The 19020-nt window shown below is 39.1% G+C and overlaps 1 protein-coding gene across 1 annotated transcript; it reads right to left on the bottom strand.

The window, feature by feature from the left end:
* Positions 1-605: 605 nt before the first annotated feature.
* MMP12 (matrix metallopeptidase 12) lies at positions 606-11534 on the bottom strand. Its single transcript, XM_006150083.3, has 10 exons — positions 11406-11534; positions 9977-10224; positions 8822-8970; positions 8611-8736; positions 4680-4841; positions 3782-3905; positions 2871-3004; positions 2189-2348; positions 1746-1849; positions 606-851 (listed from the first exon to the last, which is right to left on the bottom strand). Exons 1-10 carry the CDS (start codon positions 11499-11501, stop codon positions 751-753), a joined length of 1404 nt encoding a protein of 467 aa, XP_006150145.1. The 5' UTR covers positions 11502-11534; the 3' UTR covers positions 606-750.
* Positions 11535-19020: the final 7486 nt, after the last annotated feature.

The raw sequence follows: 19020 nt of genomic DNA, 5'->3' as shown, positions 1-19020 counted from the left end.
GAGACCAAGGCAGATGGCCTTACACAAGTGACCAAGAGAAACCTAAGCTTTTTCTTTTCCCATTTGCTATCTTTCTTTCTTTTTCTTCCTCTGTTTGATCATCCATCCATTCCATTCATTCATCATTTTTTCTTTCTTCTTTTCAATATTGTTAGAGGGTATATGTGCTTACGGAATTGAAAGAGAAAGAAAGAGAAGAGAGAAAGTCCCCTCTCCCCCAAGTATGGTCACATCGCAATCCATTCTCCCCTATTTCTCCCTTTTGTCAGGATTTTGGGCATACATGCACACACACTCAACATGTTTTTTAAGACTCCCAAACTTGAACTATGCAGTCAGCCATATGGGATCCAGCTGCCTTAACCACCATGCCACTAGCTGGTCTCAGAGTTTTTATTTGAGCAAAAATATACTTAATTTTAGGTAAGTCAGAGGAGTAATTATAATTTCTAGGTTTAAGGATGTCAGGATCCAACTTATAGAATATTCTCCAAAAGGTATTCTCTTGGCCTTTGATGGGATCTATTTTCACACTTTATGGTAAAGTCAAGCAAAAACTGATCATGAGGGCTTTCAAAATTTAAAAATATTATTTATTTTGTATAGTCAGTTATCTTTATAATTATTTATTTATGGCCTATAGATATTACTTAATTTTAAGATAGATATATGTAGTGATACACTGAGCACATGGGCAATAAATACTTATTAAACCAAAGTGAATAGACAAACACCATCAATATGCCATTTTTAACAACCAAACCAGCTATTGCTTTTCAGCCTTTTGGTGACACGATGGTGTACAACATCATATTCAAACTGAGTAGCTCCTTGGAAGAAATAGTAGTGTCCTAAAAATGAAAATAATAATAAAAATTAAATTTTCTCCTTGTATTTTTTTTTAAAAACAATAACCCAGATTTGTCTTAGTAGTTGGTCCAGATTAGATAAGATGTGATTTCAGAATGTAAATGTTGTGGGCCTCTGGTTGTGCATCTGGCCCCACATATCTGCCTATAGCCAACCACACTCCAGGTGGAGTTTTTAAGAGAGAGGATTTGGGCCCAAGGGGGGCATACTGGGTCCATGATGGAGAGGATATTGGGGAGAAAATAAAAACAAAAAATTCTTGGCCCAGTGAATGATTTGCTTGGGCTGCTCTTGCTTCACAACATGAACTCAAGCTTTTCTCATCCAACCTAAAGGCCCACCCAGTCCATGAGGGCTCTGAGGACAAAAGGGCCTGAAAGAAAGGTCAAGAATACAAGGTGTGGAACCAGCAGATGGTGCAATAATTATGTTGCTGAACTCCCACATAGTTGACTGTGGTTTGAGTTCCATAGTAAAAAATTTCTCACTAAAAAAAAAGAATACAGGGAGTAAGATTGTGAGACTCTTGGCTTGCTTGCCTTGGCTGCTTTATGTTCACTTGCACATACTGCGTGCTGATGTGGTTGTAGGAAATACCAGGCTCAAGCACACAGGAAGTAGCCATGTTTCCATCCTTCTGCTGGCTGGACCACCCTAGGAATACACCGTGGTGCCACCAGGCCCCTGCTCATTCTTCTAGCCCAACTGTTCTGACCCAAGCACAGTTGAGTGTTCCCTCTGTGGTCTATAAACCACCACCAGAGTCCTGTTCTTGCCCAGTTTAGAGCCCCATTCTCTGATCTTGGAGGCTTTCTAATTGCTTCAATGTTTTAAATGGGATTTCCTATATTTTTGCAATTTCCTAATCTACTTACTTTTAAAATAGAAGGCTGCATCAATTTTAGGCCCAATTCCTTGGAAGTTCTTGCTAATCAGTTTCGGATAAGTGGGGTCCATGGATCTTCTCCTCTCGTCATACCTGACCAAAGAAATAACCAGCCAGAACTCAATCAGAAATGGATTTCATGGCAAACCACAAAACCCATTTTCTTCTCTGCTGAGGGATTCTTCCCAGAAGGGTTTAAACTGTACTGACTAAGAAAACCAACTATTGTAAGCTAGGTTGACAATGAAAACAACTATTGTAAGCTAGGTTGACAATAAATATTTCAGTCCTGTTCTATGGATTCCTCTCCCAGCAAGGTCAAGAATCTTCGGAAACTTGCATAGTAAACTACCTTCTGGAAAACTCTATCTCATTCCATGCCTGCTTCAGAACTCTTAGGTGCTGAACTACCACCCATACATTAAAGCTCACCTCCAGTACTGGTCATCTACAAAGAAGTAGGTCTTAGAGATAAGTGGGTTATAAACAGCTGCATCGATTTTTTTCACAGAGTCAGGGAAGCCCAGAGAATGTATGCTTTTGGGATAGTTAGGCTGTGGTCTTAAATTGCTAATTAACCAGTACTTGTCATCTATGAAGACAAAGAGAAAAGGTATGTTAAAATTAAACAAAAAGAGCAATAAAATATTGCAAACAATAAATATCATAATTTCCCCATAGTTCTAAAATACATTACATGTTATATCTTAACATGGTCTTATTTCCTCATGTGCCCCAAATCCCTACAAGATGGAGAAATGAAGAGAAGAAATGGTGGTCTAACAATGCCCCAATGGGAGTTGTATTTTTTCTCCCTCTCTCTCTCCTTCTCTCTCTCTCTCTCTCAAGTGCACATGCTCTCTGGCAACTTAGGAAAAAAATGGCCTATTTCCTATGGTTCCATATGTTTTTCACAAGACTTCTATTTCTCAAATTTTCTTAAAAATTTTATATATTATCTACATATTTAGGCTATTTTAGCTTACATTTTAGAGCCACCATTAATAAAATAGGAAATACTTTTTGTTCTATGTCTATCAAAAATAGTAAAATCTCTTAATTTTTTTCTTTACCTTGAAGTAGACTCTTTAGCAAAATTAAATATTAGAATTACCTTTAAAAAGAAACACTTGATTTCTGTCTCCAATTTCATAAGCAGCTTGAATGTTAGATGGCAAAGTTGGCCAGAAGGAAGAAATTAAAGTAATCTTGGTCTTTGCTCTCTCAGAATACTTCCACCAGAAGGACCTGACACGAAAGACATTTAGTGAATTAGAAATGATAAATTCAAGGACCATGAGCTGTGTTTGGGAAGGACCTGTAAAATGACTTAATGTTTCTTCTCATTTTCTTCACATTCTGTTCCATGGATGTCTGTGTAGAAGCACCACAAGGAAAGGGCTTTAATCAACTCTGCTAGTAATAGTGACTTTAACCAGCAACCTCATGAGGTTATCAATACCCTGTAATGTTGAGTTCTGAAACCTAAGGTCCTAGATTGGCCACACAACCCACTCACCAGCTTTGTAACTACGATGAAGTCACCTAACCTGAGTGTCTCAATTTTATAAGCTCAATAGGGGAATATTTGTCCTTCTGCCCAATATTGTCTTCCCAACTACCCATCCCCCACTAATATCTGCTTCAATCTGTTTTCTAAAACAGCATCTCAATAATCGAGGTATCAGGTCTGTTACATAAATACTCTTTCCAGCCTAATTCCGGCTTCACAATTTTTTTCCATGATTAAAATAGTCTGACTCCTGTGATTCTGTTTCCTAATTCCCAAACCCAGATCCCCACCACAAATCTGTTTTCTACACATGAATTTTCTAGTTAAAGCACATGTGTAATCACAACACTTTCCTCCTTCTAAACCTCCAAGAACTCTCTAGGCCTAACAGACTCAAGTTTGAGTCCCTGCTTATGAGTTTCACCTCTTTCATTGTTAATCTTTCCCCACTAATCTTTGACAAAATCTAAGGACAGAGTCTTTACTATTGGTTAGTATGAAATTATTTTTACCTGTTTTTAAAGAAAAACAGTTTATCTCTCACAGTAGTGACAGCATCAAAACTCAAATTAGGGTCGCAGATAGTTGAGTCAGGACTCTCAGGACCTGGTGCGGGTTGGGGCTTTCCTGGGCCTCCTGAAATAAATGTCAAGAAGCATTAGGGGGCTGGCAGAGGGCATGGTGGTTGGGGTGCTAGACTTCCACGCATTGACTGTACTTTGAATCCCTAACCTGGTAGTATGCTTTCTCACTTTCCCTCTTTTTCTCATTCTCTGGTCACATTAAAAAATACTAACATATAAATTAAATAATTATTTTTAAAAAGCATTAGGAAAGCAATCTCCAGTTTAGTTCATAAGAGGCAGAAACTTTTATTTCTCAATGTTTCTTGTAATTGGTTTCTGTCTCATTAGTTCGGCACTTCTGTCACTGGTGGTAGTATAAGGACGACATTCAATAACTGGGGAAAAGAAGAAATTTTCTTTTTAAAACATTCAATTTTCTTGATGAAAATGCATTAAAATAAATCTAAGTTTTCTATAACACTTACAGGAAGGATTTCCCCCCATATGGTTGCAATATTAGGGAGGAAAAAAAATTTGATCATTTTAATTTTCCTTGTCCAGTTCATTTTCTGTGTACCTTCTCCAATGGAGCAATAGTATCTTGGATGAAAGAATACCAATCTTGAGGTTTCAAGTTCTGTCTCTGGCTCTGATATTACATACAAAGTTCTTGTCCTACTTTTTAAAATAAAGATATCTGTGCTACTCATCTCATGATGTTATCAAGGGGCTCAAAAGAAGATATTAAAGTCCAAATGTATATATTGTTAGACATTTATATACTGTGGGACTATTCATAAGTGAGTATCTTCATGCAGCAGAATGATAAAGCAATTCAACTTACCATAAAGGGACTGGATACCACGTATGTCATCAGCAGAGAGGCGAAATGTGCTGGGATCAATGTAACGGTAGGTAGGGAACATTATGGCTTTTGGATCATTGGAATGTCCAAGGCCCAAGGAGTGACCGAACTCATGAACAGCAACGAGGAACAAGTTTGTGCCTAAGAGAAACCCAACCAAATGGGACTGAGCAGTGAACTACATTGTCACCTTGAGGACAGTAGCACATCTGACACAATGAAAGGAAAACACTCAGATATCCTTTATTTTTCTACTCTTTTCATCAGGCTTTCACAATCTCAGAAATACTGGCATTACAGATCAGATAATTTTTTGTTGTCAGGGCTGTCCTCTGCATTATACATGTTTATAAATCTCTAATTTTACCACTAAATACAGTAGCAACCCCCCCACTCCCAAGTTTTGACAACCCAAATAATGTCTTCAATCACTGTCAAATGCCCCTTTGGGGCAAAGTTGCCTATGGTTAAGGACCAATGAACTTGCAGGCAAATAAAATAAATTATGAAAATTCTTAGCATAACTCATAGCTGTGTTCAGTGGTTCTCATTGCTTCTAAATGATTCCCAGCTCCCATGACAGCATTCTGTTTTTACTCTTGATCAAGCTTCAGTGGGTGTAGAAAGTTTTTTTATAACCATTCTTCAGTAAACCCAAATATAAGGCCATTATTAAATTCCAGGCATTGTGAGTCACTGAGAAGTATAATACATTTTACCCAATGCTTATAGAACTGGAAGGAAGACACGTGGTTCTTCATTTGCAGATGTGAAAAGTTAGCCTAGTTGACCAAAGGAAGTGTTGGAGACAAGATTCAAATCCGAATTTCTTGATTTTAAAACTCATGCTTTTACTATGCACTTCTAAATAAACAAAAGGGACTATATGGATAATTTAGACATATTTAAACTACCAAGTTATAGTCATACTTATTCATTTTTTTCTGTGTTCTAGAGAGGAGAGAAGGGGTATGTCTTTTCTTTCAAATTTCTCAATTCTCAGGCAATTTGAGTAACTTTGGGCTGACATTTTTAATTGTGTTCTAATCCAATGCCTTCATTTTCGTCTTTTTGTTTCTCTACTGCAAAACTGTAGCTCAGAATCGACCAGCTCTGAAAGTCACATATCACTTAGCTGCAGAGCCTGGTCTTGAAACACTCTGATACCGAAGTGTGAACAGAGAGTCTACACCTCTCTCTTGGAGACCTGTGCCCAGGAACAGGTGCTCCAAGTATTCCCTATAATATGGGTCCAGCAACTAACTCAGCTGCTTTCTTCTTTAAAAAACAAATAAACAAAAACCACAAAAACTCTACATAAGACTGAAAACAGAAAGTTCTTACAATTTGGCTTAATGCTAAATTTATCCTAGTCCCAATTCTCATTACTCTGTGCAAATCTCATCTCAGAGTGATGGATTATATTTATGTTCTGTTTCCCTCTAGATTATGGACTCAAATATAGAACTGCTTTCTTTCCATTTCTGCATTCTAGCACCCCCATCACTCGGGACCAGCAGTTAGCTTAACGGCTCTGTCATTGGACTCCCATGCAGTCGACTGCGGTTCAAGTCCCAGACCTGGTGGCTTAAACTCATGCCGGGCACGTGTGTGTGCATGCCCAAGATCCCAAAAGGAGAATGGAGGAGAAGGGATTGTGGAGTGGCCATCCCCCATGCAGGGTGATTTCTCGCTTTCTTCCTCTCTGTGTCTCTCTGTCTCTCTGGCAAGCGCATGCGCCCTATAGGAAAAACTTCTCAAAAAAAAAAAGCACCCCCATCACTCAACACCATTATAGAAACTCAGTAAGGACTGAGCTAATTGTTCATTAAATTTACTTGATCATTTTCATATTAAAAAATTAAGTGAAAAATTAATTGAAGGCTTTGAATGGGAATTTTAAGTTGAAATTTTCATAAATAACTTTTTAGGAGTATAGAATCAAGCCAATTATAGAATCCATAAGGTGACATGAGCAGATGGAAAGTATGTCTTGGACTCAGGGCTGGGAAATACACAATCCAACCTGACTTTTTCAGAGACTAGCCACTAACCTTCACTTGGTCTCAATTCCTCTTTCCCTCTATCTGTAGTGAGAGGTCTATATTAAACTACTTTTTAAGGTCCATTATAATTCCAAAACATTCTTGGACTAGCCAGCATAAATCTCCCATTTCAGATTACAATCCCCACATAAACTTAGATAAAATTTAGATACATTTATCATGTCCAGTTGAGGATTTCTAGTTCAGCAAGTACCTAATTCTACACGATTTGTCTTTTGACAATACAAAAGCCCTCTTCATCAAACATTTTATAAGCCTTAGTGGATGTGTCAGACTTGAAACAAACACTTTCTGGTAGATGGCAGTGTCTATAAAAATAATGCCTATCCAGTGCATGCAATATGAAAAGAATGAGGTGCTGACTGAGCATATCCTTGCATATTCTTCCTCTTTATTGCCACGTGAATGAGCCATATAATCTAGAATTTCTAAAAGAAAGCTTAGAAAGGCTAATACAATGGTTTGAATTTTTGCATGCTAGTGATTCCCCAGGATAACAGGGCAGTTTAGTTAACCCCAACCCCCAACTGTCTGAGAAGGATGGTGAGCTGCAGTTCCACTGTAAACGCATACGAGGAATTGTTAAATGGTCATTTGGACACCCTGAAATTTTTATCCTAGAACCACACAAGACTACATGATTATATGATCCTGTGTTTCTATGTAGTGGTCCCTAAATTCTTTAGAGGATTTAGAAAGTTATCTTTCTTTGTCACTGTAAATCTAATAAACTGCTGATATTTTATAAATCACACAGATGACATCTTATCCTACAATTATTAGTACATATAGAATTAGTATCTGTCTTTGATTTTTAGTTTATGAATGTCCATGTCAAAAACTTTTCACCTAGGGACCAGCAGTTAGCGTAATGGCTATGTCTCTGGACTCCCACGTAGTTGACTGCGGTTTGAATCCCGGACCCGGGGGCTTAAACTCTCTCCAGGTGCGTGTACATGCGTGCCCAAGATCCCGAGAGGAGAATGGAGGAGAAGGAATTGCGGCGTGGCCGTCCCCCGGGGGAGTGATTTCTCGCTTTCTATCTCTCTGTCTCTCTCTGTCTTTCTGGCGAGCACATGGGCCTATAGTGAAAACCTCTCCAAAAAAAAAAAAAAAAAAATTTTCACCCAAAAAAAAGTTTTTTCAAAAAAAAAAAAAAAAACTTTTCACCTAAATAACAGTTTTTATCTTTCTATGCTACTGTTTCCTTGAGTTTATACAAATGAACTAGTTTATAGATCCTAGAATCCTCATAGATTATTAGAGCTAATTTTTAAGATAATATAGTCCAATATCCTCAATTTATAGCAGGTGAAACTGAGACTCAGACAAAATGCTAAATTCAATTCAGAGACAAAATTATAAATCAGAATGAATTTTTGTCAGAACATACAAGGTGACTTCAAAAGATTCAGGGAAAATAGAATTACAGAATCATTTTGTTTTCTTATAAAATATTTGAAACCATGGATAATTTTCTTAAAATACATCTTTTCCATGAACTTTATGAAAACTATATTTTCTTTCAAAATCAGTTAGGGTTTTGTTGGTTTCTTTTTTTCTTTTTTTTTTTCCTTTTCAAGTTTATTTATTTCTTCTATGAGTGAGAAAGACAGAAAGAGAAAAAGAAACAGAGACACAGCACCGACAAGGTCTGAATGCCATGATCCATCCCCAGCCTTAACCACCTCTGGATCAGGGGCACATATTCATGTACCCGATGTGTTCAGGGAGGTCTCTGGATGCAAATTCAGAACATTTCCATGTGGCTCAGGGTCACAGAGCATTGCATTCTATTGCTGTGCCACCATCTGGCCCCTATTTACTAGCTTTCTCCCCTTTACCTCTGGAGTTTATCGTCCACATTTCAGCCTCATCAAAATGTGCATCTCCTTGAATACCAGATCCAGGTCCAAAAGCATGGGCTATGATGCCACCTCTGCCATCAAAAGCACTGTAGTCTCCATGAGCTTTGAAAAAACAGAAAGAGAATTAGTCCTTTCCTACATCCTATGGATCATGCCAAATGACCCACATGTAGTTCAAGTTCTCTACCTCCATATGCAAAAAGTATCATAATGTCAGCTTCGCCCGCATCAATCTTTCTGAATTTCAGGGGTGTCACATTACTCCATACTTGAAATGCTTTCTGAATGGCGTAGTCCACGTCCTTTTGCTTCATGTCAGGAGTATAATTATTGATTCTTTATTAACATTAAGAGAGAAAAATATATGAAAGCCATTTGTTAATTTTGTCTTATCACAATACTTTATTTATGGTAGATCCATTGGGCAGGAATCATTTCATAAATCAAGAGTCCAGAAAAGAAAAACTTTTATTACATAGAGGCATTTTTTTTTCTTACAGTTTCTTCCTCAACCAAAATCTAACTGAATTTCTTCTTAATTATTACTTGACAGCTCATCACGATGAAGAATACTCTCATGAAAGCTTATGCCTTTAGCTACGGCTCCCCTATTTTTACATTTATCCATCTAGACTACTCGATGCAATTTCTCCCGTCTCTTATTTGTAGAATATTTGGCTTTATTCTCCTTTTATCTTTTTATTTACAGCTTTTCTACTCTGCTCTGGACTGGCAAGTCATATAATATCCTTGAAGAAACAATCTTCCCTTTCAGAGATAACAGGTTTTGTTGTTGTTGTTGTTGTTTGTTTGTTTTGTTTTATAATTTAAGGAGAGCTCTAATCGGACCAGATACAGGAAATACAAATCTGTGATTCTTACAAAGAGATAACAAAGTTTTTTGTTTTGTTTTTGTTTTGTTTTAGTTTTTTTTGAGAGATTTCTTCCTATAGGGCATGTGCAATCACCAGAGAGACAGAGCGAGACACAGAGACAAAAGTGAGAAATCACCCCCCCCGGGGGAGGGGCTGGTCAAGCTGCAATCCCTTCTCCTCCATTCTCCTCTCAGGATCTTGGGCACACACATGTGCTTGACATGTGCTAAGTTGCCATGGCCAAGACTCAATCACAGTCAACTACATGGGAGTCAAGTGACGTAACCATTATGCCATCTGCTGGTCTTGACGTAATTTAGTTTTAATGGAGAGTGTTAACAGTGTTAACAGTTGAAGAATGCTACTTATTTGCTTCCAGGTTTAGGGCTCTATCTAAATAGTTCAGGTTTCTAGAATTAGACCCATGGCAAAGTGGGAGAATACATGGCTACGTACACCTCTATTACCTGTAGGTGATAGAATGCGTCCTCCATACTGGCCTTCTTGGAAATGTACTGAACTGTTGAACATCAGGCACCCCACATCGAGGGGTGTGCATCATCTGCAGAGTAGACGCATCCAGTTGCCCAGTTATATTTAGCCCAAAGAACTGCTGCATCTCCTGGAGTTTTTCCTCTATGAGGTTGCTCTTGACTTTCATTTTTATCATTGGGGTTTCTTCCACCTTATGGCCATAGAAGTTTATCAAGTATTTCTGGAAAAAACACGTTCAGTAATGCATAAGTACACACAGAAGGATTCTGTTGGGAGCTCCACATACCCAATTGCACATTCATGCTTTTGAGCCAAGTATTTTGGACATCTTAATCAAAGTTTAAGTATTAATCTTAATCAACATTATTGTTGTCTGGGCAATTAATTATCATGAGAATAAAATCCTTAATTTTCTGTGCTATCAAAGACATGCCATATAGGATTACCAAAATTTACTCCTGGAAATCTAGTGCAACACCTTATGCTTCTACTTTTTTGAACTTGTTTCTAATCTTTAAAAGCTATTTCAGCACCTAGCATATCAGAATATTTAGTTAGCTCCAAAAGCTTCACTGTTAGAATATATAAATTACTGGGGCTAGCAGGTGACATGGTGGTTGAGGTGCTGAACTCCCACACGGTTGGCCACAGTTCAAGTCTCAGACCCGTGGGCTGTCAGACCTGGGGGCTTGGTTTTTCACTTTCCCTCTGTCTGTCTCCATCTCTCTCTGATAAGTGTTTGTGCCCTACAGCAAATTAAAATAATAATAATAGTGATAGTAAATAAAATTAAAGAATTTTTTTTAAAAAAGAATGCATACATTATTCATTTAAGTTGAGATAAAAATTCCTTGCTTAAAACCCCAGTGTTTAACGTAAGGGACGACTACAATGAATTTAAAGTAAAAATAATATTAGAAAATAAGGAGATGAAACTCTTTTAATTAGAGGGAAAAGGGTAGAATTGGGGGGAAAAAAACCTCTATTTTAAAAAATCCTTATGAAGAAAATGTGTAATAAATGAGGTAAAAACGAGTATACTTAAGTTATCATGCAGCCTAACGTGGTTAAACTGATCAAATCATTGCTCAAATCTCTGACCATTAATGGCATTAAATAATTAATGTGAAATAGTATATCAAAATTAAACTGCAATTATATTGAATTAAATTTTGTTAGCCAAAGCTTTTCAGTAGAAGAAATTCACCAATTTCATAAAACTCCTTCAAAACCAGTATTTCTCTTCTAATATTTCTTTTTGGCAAAGAAAAGTTCAGTACTGAAAACAAACTGCCTCTTAGACCAGTTTTTGACTAGTACTTTATAAAATAACACTGGTCAATGCACTAAATCCTAAAGACAAAATTCAAGCCGGATAAGTGCTATAGTGTCAATACTTACATTAGCAAATTCCACATCATTTTCTTGCAAAGTTGCCAAGGGAACAGCTTCAGAAACAGAGACCTGCAGGACCAGTGTCAACAGAAGAAACTTCATTGTAAACTTCTTCTGAATCACACTGAATTTAACTCTGTTCCTTTTTAGTACAAGTTCCTTAAATGTCCCTGTTTATATAGCCTTCAGAACAGGCTCTGAGGATATGAAATCCTTTGAGTGACTCACATTGATATCACCCTTTGATTTATCTCAAAAGCATGCAAACAAAAGGATGGCCTTATTCAACCAACAACGGGTTAGTTAGCACCTAACTCAACACTTACTTAGGCAACTCATGTGATATTTCTTTTTTTTTTTCTTTTCTTTCTTTCTTTCTTTTTTTTTTTAATTTTTGAGGGTTTTTTGCGATAGGGCACGTGCATTTGCCAGACAGAGAGAGACAGAGAGATAGAAAGGGAGAAATCACCCCCCCAGGGGGGATGGCCACGCCACAATCCCTTCTCCTCCATTCTCCTCTCGGGATCTTGGGCATGCACGCACATGCGCCCGGCATGAGTTTAAGCCACTGGGTCCGGGACGCGAACCACGGTCGACTACGTGGGAGTCCAGCGACATAGATATTACGCTAACTGCTGGTCCTGACAGTATATTTCTTCAAAATAATAAATAAGCCCCTATTCCCACCAACCCTACAAAAAAGAAATTCTAAGTGCCTAAAATGTAAGGACAACTTAAAATACATGTTTAAAAAGTTTAATACTCTTGGGCTAGGCCCATAGTACAGTGGTTAAACACAATGTTTTGAGAGCCTGATCCCACATGGTTGACCATTATTTGAACCCTTGTACTTGTGACTTGACGATCACACTGGGTGTGTGTGTCTAGATACCCAAGTGCCTTCTTTCTCTGGCAAAAAGAAAACAAACCAAAAAAAGCTAGTAGTCTCAATTTTCATTATAATACTTTCCTAATAGTCACTATAGATAATACAGTTTTTAAAGTAAATTTTAAAAGATTAGATAAATAAAATCTTTTTGCTAGAAGAGATGAGTCCTCTCTAAACTGAATCTAGCTCCCTCGAACACTGTGATGTAAATACTTCCTATTTAGCAAGGCAAAGTCATAACATCGAGGTGTTTCAGCATTCGTTCTACGGGTTCCAGAGGCTGAGATCCTGATTCTGTATCTTCAGCCCTCTACCTGGATAGAGAGATCCCAGAAGCAAACTTCCCCTAACTCCCCAAATGTCTAGAGTTGGCAGCATGAAGATGAATACTCTCCAACTTTGGGAGATAGAAAAAGTTGGCTTCTGAAATCTCTCCATCTCCTATTGACTGAGCTCCCTTCCTCTCTGACCTAACTGTCCCATTTTCACAGAATCTGCCTCTTAGCCACTAGGAAATGTTAAGGGCTGAAACTATTCAAGAGTCCAGGAATAAAACTGCAAATGTAGAATTATAAGCAGCAGGGCAGCTGAGTGGAGGTAAATCTACTTGACATTCCTCTGAATCACTCCATGAGTTGGTGGTCTCCTGATTCCACATGAACAGTCTGGAGGGTGGGATGCAGTACATGTGATAGTATTTATGATTCAGCCACCACCCTAGCCTACCTCCCTGGCCTGCAATACGCTGGCTACTCTTCAACACTTTTTGGAGGCCGAGACTCCAGAAGAATGATTTCTTCAAGGAAGAAAAGGAGGCCCTCTGCATGGATCCCTGGCATTTACTTCCTAAATACCTTTTTCAAATTTTATGATTCAACCTTTAAACCACTCAGGGGTTTCATTTGAAAATGAGGCTAATAGGGGCCAGCAGGTGGCATGGTGGTTAAGGAGCTGGACTTCCACATGGCTGATGATGGTTTTGAGCCTCAGACCTGGCGGCTTGCTTTCTCACCCCTGGCCTGCAATACGCTGGCTACTCTTCAACACTTTTTGGAGGCCGAGACTCCAGAAGAATGATTTCTTCAAGGAAGAAAAGGAGGCCCTCTGCATGGATCCCTGGCATTTACTTCCTAAATACCTTTTTCAAATTTTATGATTCAACCTTTAAACCACTCAGGGGTTTCATTTGAAAATGAGGCTAATAGGGGCCAGCAGGTGGCATGGTGGTTAAGGAGCTGGACTTCCACATGGCTGATGATGGTTTTGAGCCTCAGACCTGGTGGCTTGCTTTCTCACTTTCTCTCCATGGTCAAATTTTAAAAAATAAATAAATAAATATAATGATTAGTTAAAAAAGAAAATGAGGATAATAACCTTTGCTTCCTTATGCTTTCGAGGTGATTAAATGAGACAATGTATTATAAGTACCTGCATATACTACAGGTGCTCACTAATATTCATTTCCTTCCCCTTGGCCTGATGCATTTAAGTGTGAAACCAGATGTGGCTCTAGGACTCAGGAACAGAAAGATTAAAAGATTTAATTAAAAGATAATTCTTTCAAATACTAAATTTAATTCAAGAGTCACAGAGGAACACAAAAAGAGCTTAACTAGATAGCAGAAAATATAGGATTTGTGGAAAATATGAGAAGAACTGGTTTTCCATCATTTATTCCTGGTACCTAAAACTACCTTGAAATTAGTAGGTGCTCAATAAACATAAGCGAATGAGTCTAGTTGGAGACTATGACTGCCAGGCTAGCAGGAGTAAACTTCCCTTTGGGAGCAACCATTACATGGAGCGTGTGCCCCTAAACCTTACTGAAAGCAAGAATTGGTATTATCAGCCTAAGAAAGTATCTGGTACTTGGAAGATTTACAGGAACTACCTTGAGAACATAGGAAGTAAGATACAGCACAGGGAAAAAGCTGCCAAAGATACAAAGAAGTGAAAGAATATCCTCATTCAGAATAAAAAATAGAATACTACACCCGAATTTTAATTCTCTGTGAAAGTCTTAACTTGTGAGTCTTGACTCAACAAGTTCCCCAAATGTGTCAAATATGAGGAGATAATGGCCCCTTGGGCATCTTTATCATTGCCGTGGTCATAAGCGTAGGTTCTGAGATAAAGGTGATCTGCTTTAGAGTCTTAGCTTCATCATTTTGTGATCTTAGGAAATCATTATAATCCCTTTAAGACTGGAAATACTGGGATGGGGGAGAATGTGTGTGCGTGGGTGTGCGTGTATTAAGGAGGTGAGGGGAGAAGAGAGAAAGAGAGAAAACACTTGCCAACAGGATTGATCATGCCTCCATTCATTTTCCTCCTTTCCTTCAGGATCCTGGGCACGTGCCCAGCTTGTCCAGGGACCAAGATTTGGACCATAGTCAGTCATGTGGGATCCAGCTTCCACTGCACAGCCCTTAACCACTACACTGAGAGGCTGGCCTCCTTAGCTGATCCTTTCATACACCAACAGTCTGTTCATGCAGTAAAAAGAAAACAGATTTCTGTCTCCCTGTGAGCACCATGATATTCTTAAGCATTTTAGTCAAAGCTGCCCTTTGCTCTTGTGGGTGCCAGGCATAGTCAGATAGTCCTGGGAATGTTGCAGGGGCTCTGGATTCCTGAGGGAGATGGTAGTGCTAGCCTGTCTGGAGGATGACCTTCTGAGCAGCTCCTCTCCTGTCCTGATGCTGAAGCATCTTCTGTTGCCTGAGATTTCTCTTGAACTGGCAGGAGCCCCTCTGAGGAGCACAATGTTTGGAGTCATCCCAGCCAGTTGTGTGAATTTAATCACATAAACTTATACTGGCCTCATTTTTTTCCCTATGTAACATGGGGATAATAAAATTTTGTAAGGGAAAAATAAATCCATGAAAGGCATATGGCTCTGCATCTTCGGAGGATAGGACCTTAGAAAATGCTAATCCTTTGCCTTCTACCACTATCTCTATGCCCAGGTATGTCAGTCATGCCATGTTTGCATTAAACCAGCTAACTTTTTCTGCATAGGAGATTAGTTAACCAAATAATGAGTAAAATAGAATTGTCTAAAACCTTTGATAGAAAATACACTTGGGGGCCACCAGATAACATAGCAGTTACATCACTAAACTCCCACATTGGCAACCATGGTTTGAGTCCTAGACCCGGTGACTTCAAAATCATGCTGTGTACATGTGTGGCCAAGATCATGGGAGGAGAATGGAGGAGAAGGAATTGGGGTGTGGCCATCCCCCCTGGGGAGTGATTTCTTACTTTTCCTTTCACTGTCACTTTCTCTGTCTCTGGAAAGCACATGCACCCTAAGGCAAAAACCCCTTAAAAAAAAAAAAAAGAAAAGAAAATAGATTTTGAGGGCAAGTCCATGCTCTGGTGGTTGAGGCAGCTGGATCCCACATGGTCAATTATGCAGTTGAAGTCCTGGACCCGATGGCCTTGAAAAATATGCTGGGTGAATGTGCATGTGTGCCCAAAATCCTGAGGAGGAGGGAGAAATGGAAGAGATTGCAGCAGACCATGCTCCACAGGGGGTGCTTTCTCACATTCTCTCTTTTTCCATTGAGCATTTGCACCCATTGGCAAATTAAAAAAAAAAAAGAAAGAAAGAAAACGTAGATTTTGTGTAGGAAAATAGAGCTGTTGAATAGTTCTATATTCTTCCTCAGTTTTCAACCACAAGTTCATTTACCCCAACAAGTAGCTTAGAAACGGTTGAGGTTGATGATAGAGATTGGTTCATCTGCCCCTCCCTCCTTCTTCTGGAATGAACTGAAACTTCTATACATGGAGCTGCTATTCAGCTCACCTTTGCAAAGCAGAGAATGCCTTCCAAACTAGTGCTCAGACCAAAGTTGTATCAGAGACCTACCTAACCCCAGGGCATTCTCCCAAGCGGAAAGTTGCAGAATACTGGCCAAAAACTCTGGAATGTACCAGGTAGGAGAAGGACCATCATGCTGGGTGCAGTGCAGAAAAGGGAAGAAACAGGGAAGGTAAAGATTGCATCATTCGTTTTTCTTGTCCCTCCGTTCTACCCCCCTTTCCAACAACTACAGGCTAAGACATAAAATACAACAAAAAGTGATGTCCTATTTCATACCTCATGAGGTCACAAGAATGCGGTAACGTGGACATATTTATTGTCACTGGGCTGTTTACTTTCCTGTTCTTTCTTTCTGACAATGAGGTTAATACCTCTGGGTAGAGATAATGACTCAGAAATCTCTAAACTGACTTTGACTACAGCCTGGGTTAATGGAAAGAGCAAGGCTTTGGACACAGACTTGGCCTCAAACCTCAACTATGCAACCTGGGAGCTGCGGGACTTTGGCTAAGTTATTTAAATTCAGTTTCCTTATCCAGAAATGACTATCATGAAGATTATATAAGGTGATGCAGGAAACTGCTCAGCTCTGTGCCTAAAACATTAACCTCTTCCATAAATGTGGATTCTCTTTGTAATACCTAGAGCTGTGTTTCTCAACATTTTTTATTACTGCCCCTGTAGAAGTGTTTTGGAACTTTAGGCATTTTCTGCATGCAATTTTAATATCATAGATACACTGTATGTCTGTTTATGTGTTGTATGCATATCTTTCCTTTACACATAAAATAAGATCACCCCGCCACCCATAACCAACTTTCTCTATTGAGGTTGTACATCCTAAGTTAGCTTGCTGCAGCTGCTAGGTTGGTAAAAGACCCACGATACTGGCTTCACCTAGACTAATGTGGCATTGATTAGACCAGGAGAGGAAAAAAAGTTTTCTGGAAGACATCCATAAAGTCAATAGGTCGGATTTTAGAGATACTACTTCTACCACAGAAGGCAGGTTCATTTTACTTTATGTCACTTAAAAAACAGTGTCATTCTTGGGCTGGCTCTATTGCCTGTGGTTAAGGTGACTGGATCTCTCATGGCCAACCACATAGTTCAAGTCCTGGACCCTGCGACTTGAAAACACACTGTGCTTGTGGGCATGTGTGTCCAAAAATACTGACAGGAGGGAGAGATGGAAGAGAAGAGATTGATTGCAGCCTGACAATTCCCCAGGCCTCTCCCTCACTCTCTCTCTGTCTTTGTCTAGTGGGAACACATGTCCTCTAGCCCCAAAACAAATGAATGAACAAACAAACAAATAAACAAAATAATGTAGTGGCATTCTCACAAAAGATTGACCAACTGTATTTGTTGGTTAAACAATCAGAGAGAAAACAAATCAATAGTTAGACAGAGAAGAACTAATCGAAGAGAATCTGTAAAGAGTGAGGCAAGATAATTGTTAAGTTACTAGATTATTCTTCCTTTGTATTTCTCTTTCTTTCAAACCTCATTTCAAGCACCTAACAGACTTTTGTATTTCCTGCCTCAGTCTTGGTGCCCTGAGCATCTTATTCACCTTCGGTCTTCTTTCTAAGACCTTAAATCTAAAAGGAGAAGAAGAGAGCAATTTCTCCAAAACTGAGCCAATACTGGGAGTGGTGGGAGGTCCATAGAGTCTGCGTACTGTGAAGAGCTGGGCCCCACTCTGCCACAGCACTGCAAGGGTGCGGTGGGACCACAGGAGGAATAATCACAGGTCACAGCAGGAAATGAGATTGTGGATCTGGTGCTTCCAAGTTCCCTGAAGCAAGCATGACACAGAAGCAACAGTCAGCAGAACTGAAAAGACATGTGGGTTCAGTAAGAAGAGACGGGACCCTGGAATGATTGAAGGCTGAATTTCCTCAGAACTAAAGTTCAGTGTTAAGGAAAAAAGTGCACTATATCTGGTACAGCTGGACTGGGATTCATACATGCTATACATACAGAAGAGATAGTTAACATGGTAAGTTCTACATAGTGAGTGTAGTATCATTACTATTAATATATTTAAATATGGTTTCCCTAACGGTTTTATCTCATTTTTCAAAAAAGTATATAAACTGCTTGGATTAGCAATGATTGTGAACCTTTTTAAGCTTTCAAAAGCCACAAACAATATTACTGTTGGTAGATGGCTAATTGATAGGCATGTGACTTTAAATGAATTGAAATAAAAGCAAGGAATAACATCACTGGACCTAGAATAGGTATGTGTCACATTTTTTTAAATGGGTGGTCCCTTTCTACATATATACTCAAACCAGCAGTGATTTAAGGCAAAACTATGAAATACTTAAATGTCCCCCTACCATTTCAAGCCTCCAGATCCAGGTCTCGAACAAGTAGTGGGCCATGTGGGATCCAGCCACCTTAACCACCATACCAGAGAGCTGGTCCAAAAATTTCCAACCCATTCCTGTCCAAAAAGGGTACTCAAGTTTCTCTTGCTCTCAGCTGTCTTTCAACATATCCTTCCACAGGTATTGTCAGTGGTTCCCCAGAAAGCAACTCATTTCATGGGCACTTTCACTGTCATAAGAATTCTCAAAGACATTAAAACTTTCAATATAATGGGAGACACTCTCTTGGAAAAACATGGCAGGCTATACATTCTCCATTGGAGAATGCAGGGGTGTGATGGCTAGTTCATGAAGAAGAAAGTTTCTGAGTGAGTGTTCTTCCACCAGAAGCCCTCCTATTATCCCTGGCTGTTTGCCTTTACTGCCTGGACAAAAAATAAACCATGCAGGTCATACTGGAGAATCAGACAGGCCCATGGAGAGTGATCAGGGAAGGAAAGGAGAAAAAGAACACACACACACACACAGAGCACACAGAGGGAGGGAGGGAGGGAG

The sequence above is a fragment of the Tupaia chinensis genome, unplaced genomic scaffold (assembly GCF_000334495.1).
Source record: "Tupaia chinensis unplaced genomic scaffold, TupChi_1.0 Scaffold000276_2, whole genome shotgun sequence".
Classification (NCBI taxonomy): domain Eukaryota; kingdom Metazoa; phylum Chordata; class Mammalia; order Scandentia; family Tupaiidae; genus Tupaia; species Tupaia belangeri.
Note: the sequence above shows the minus strand (reverse complement) of the source record. Positions and strands in the feature narration are given on the sequence as shown.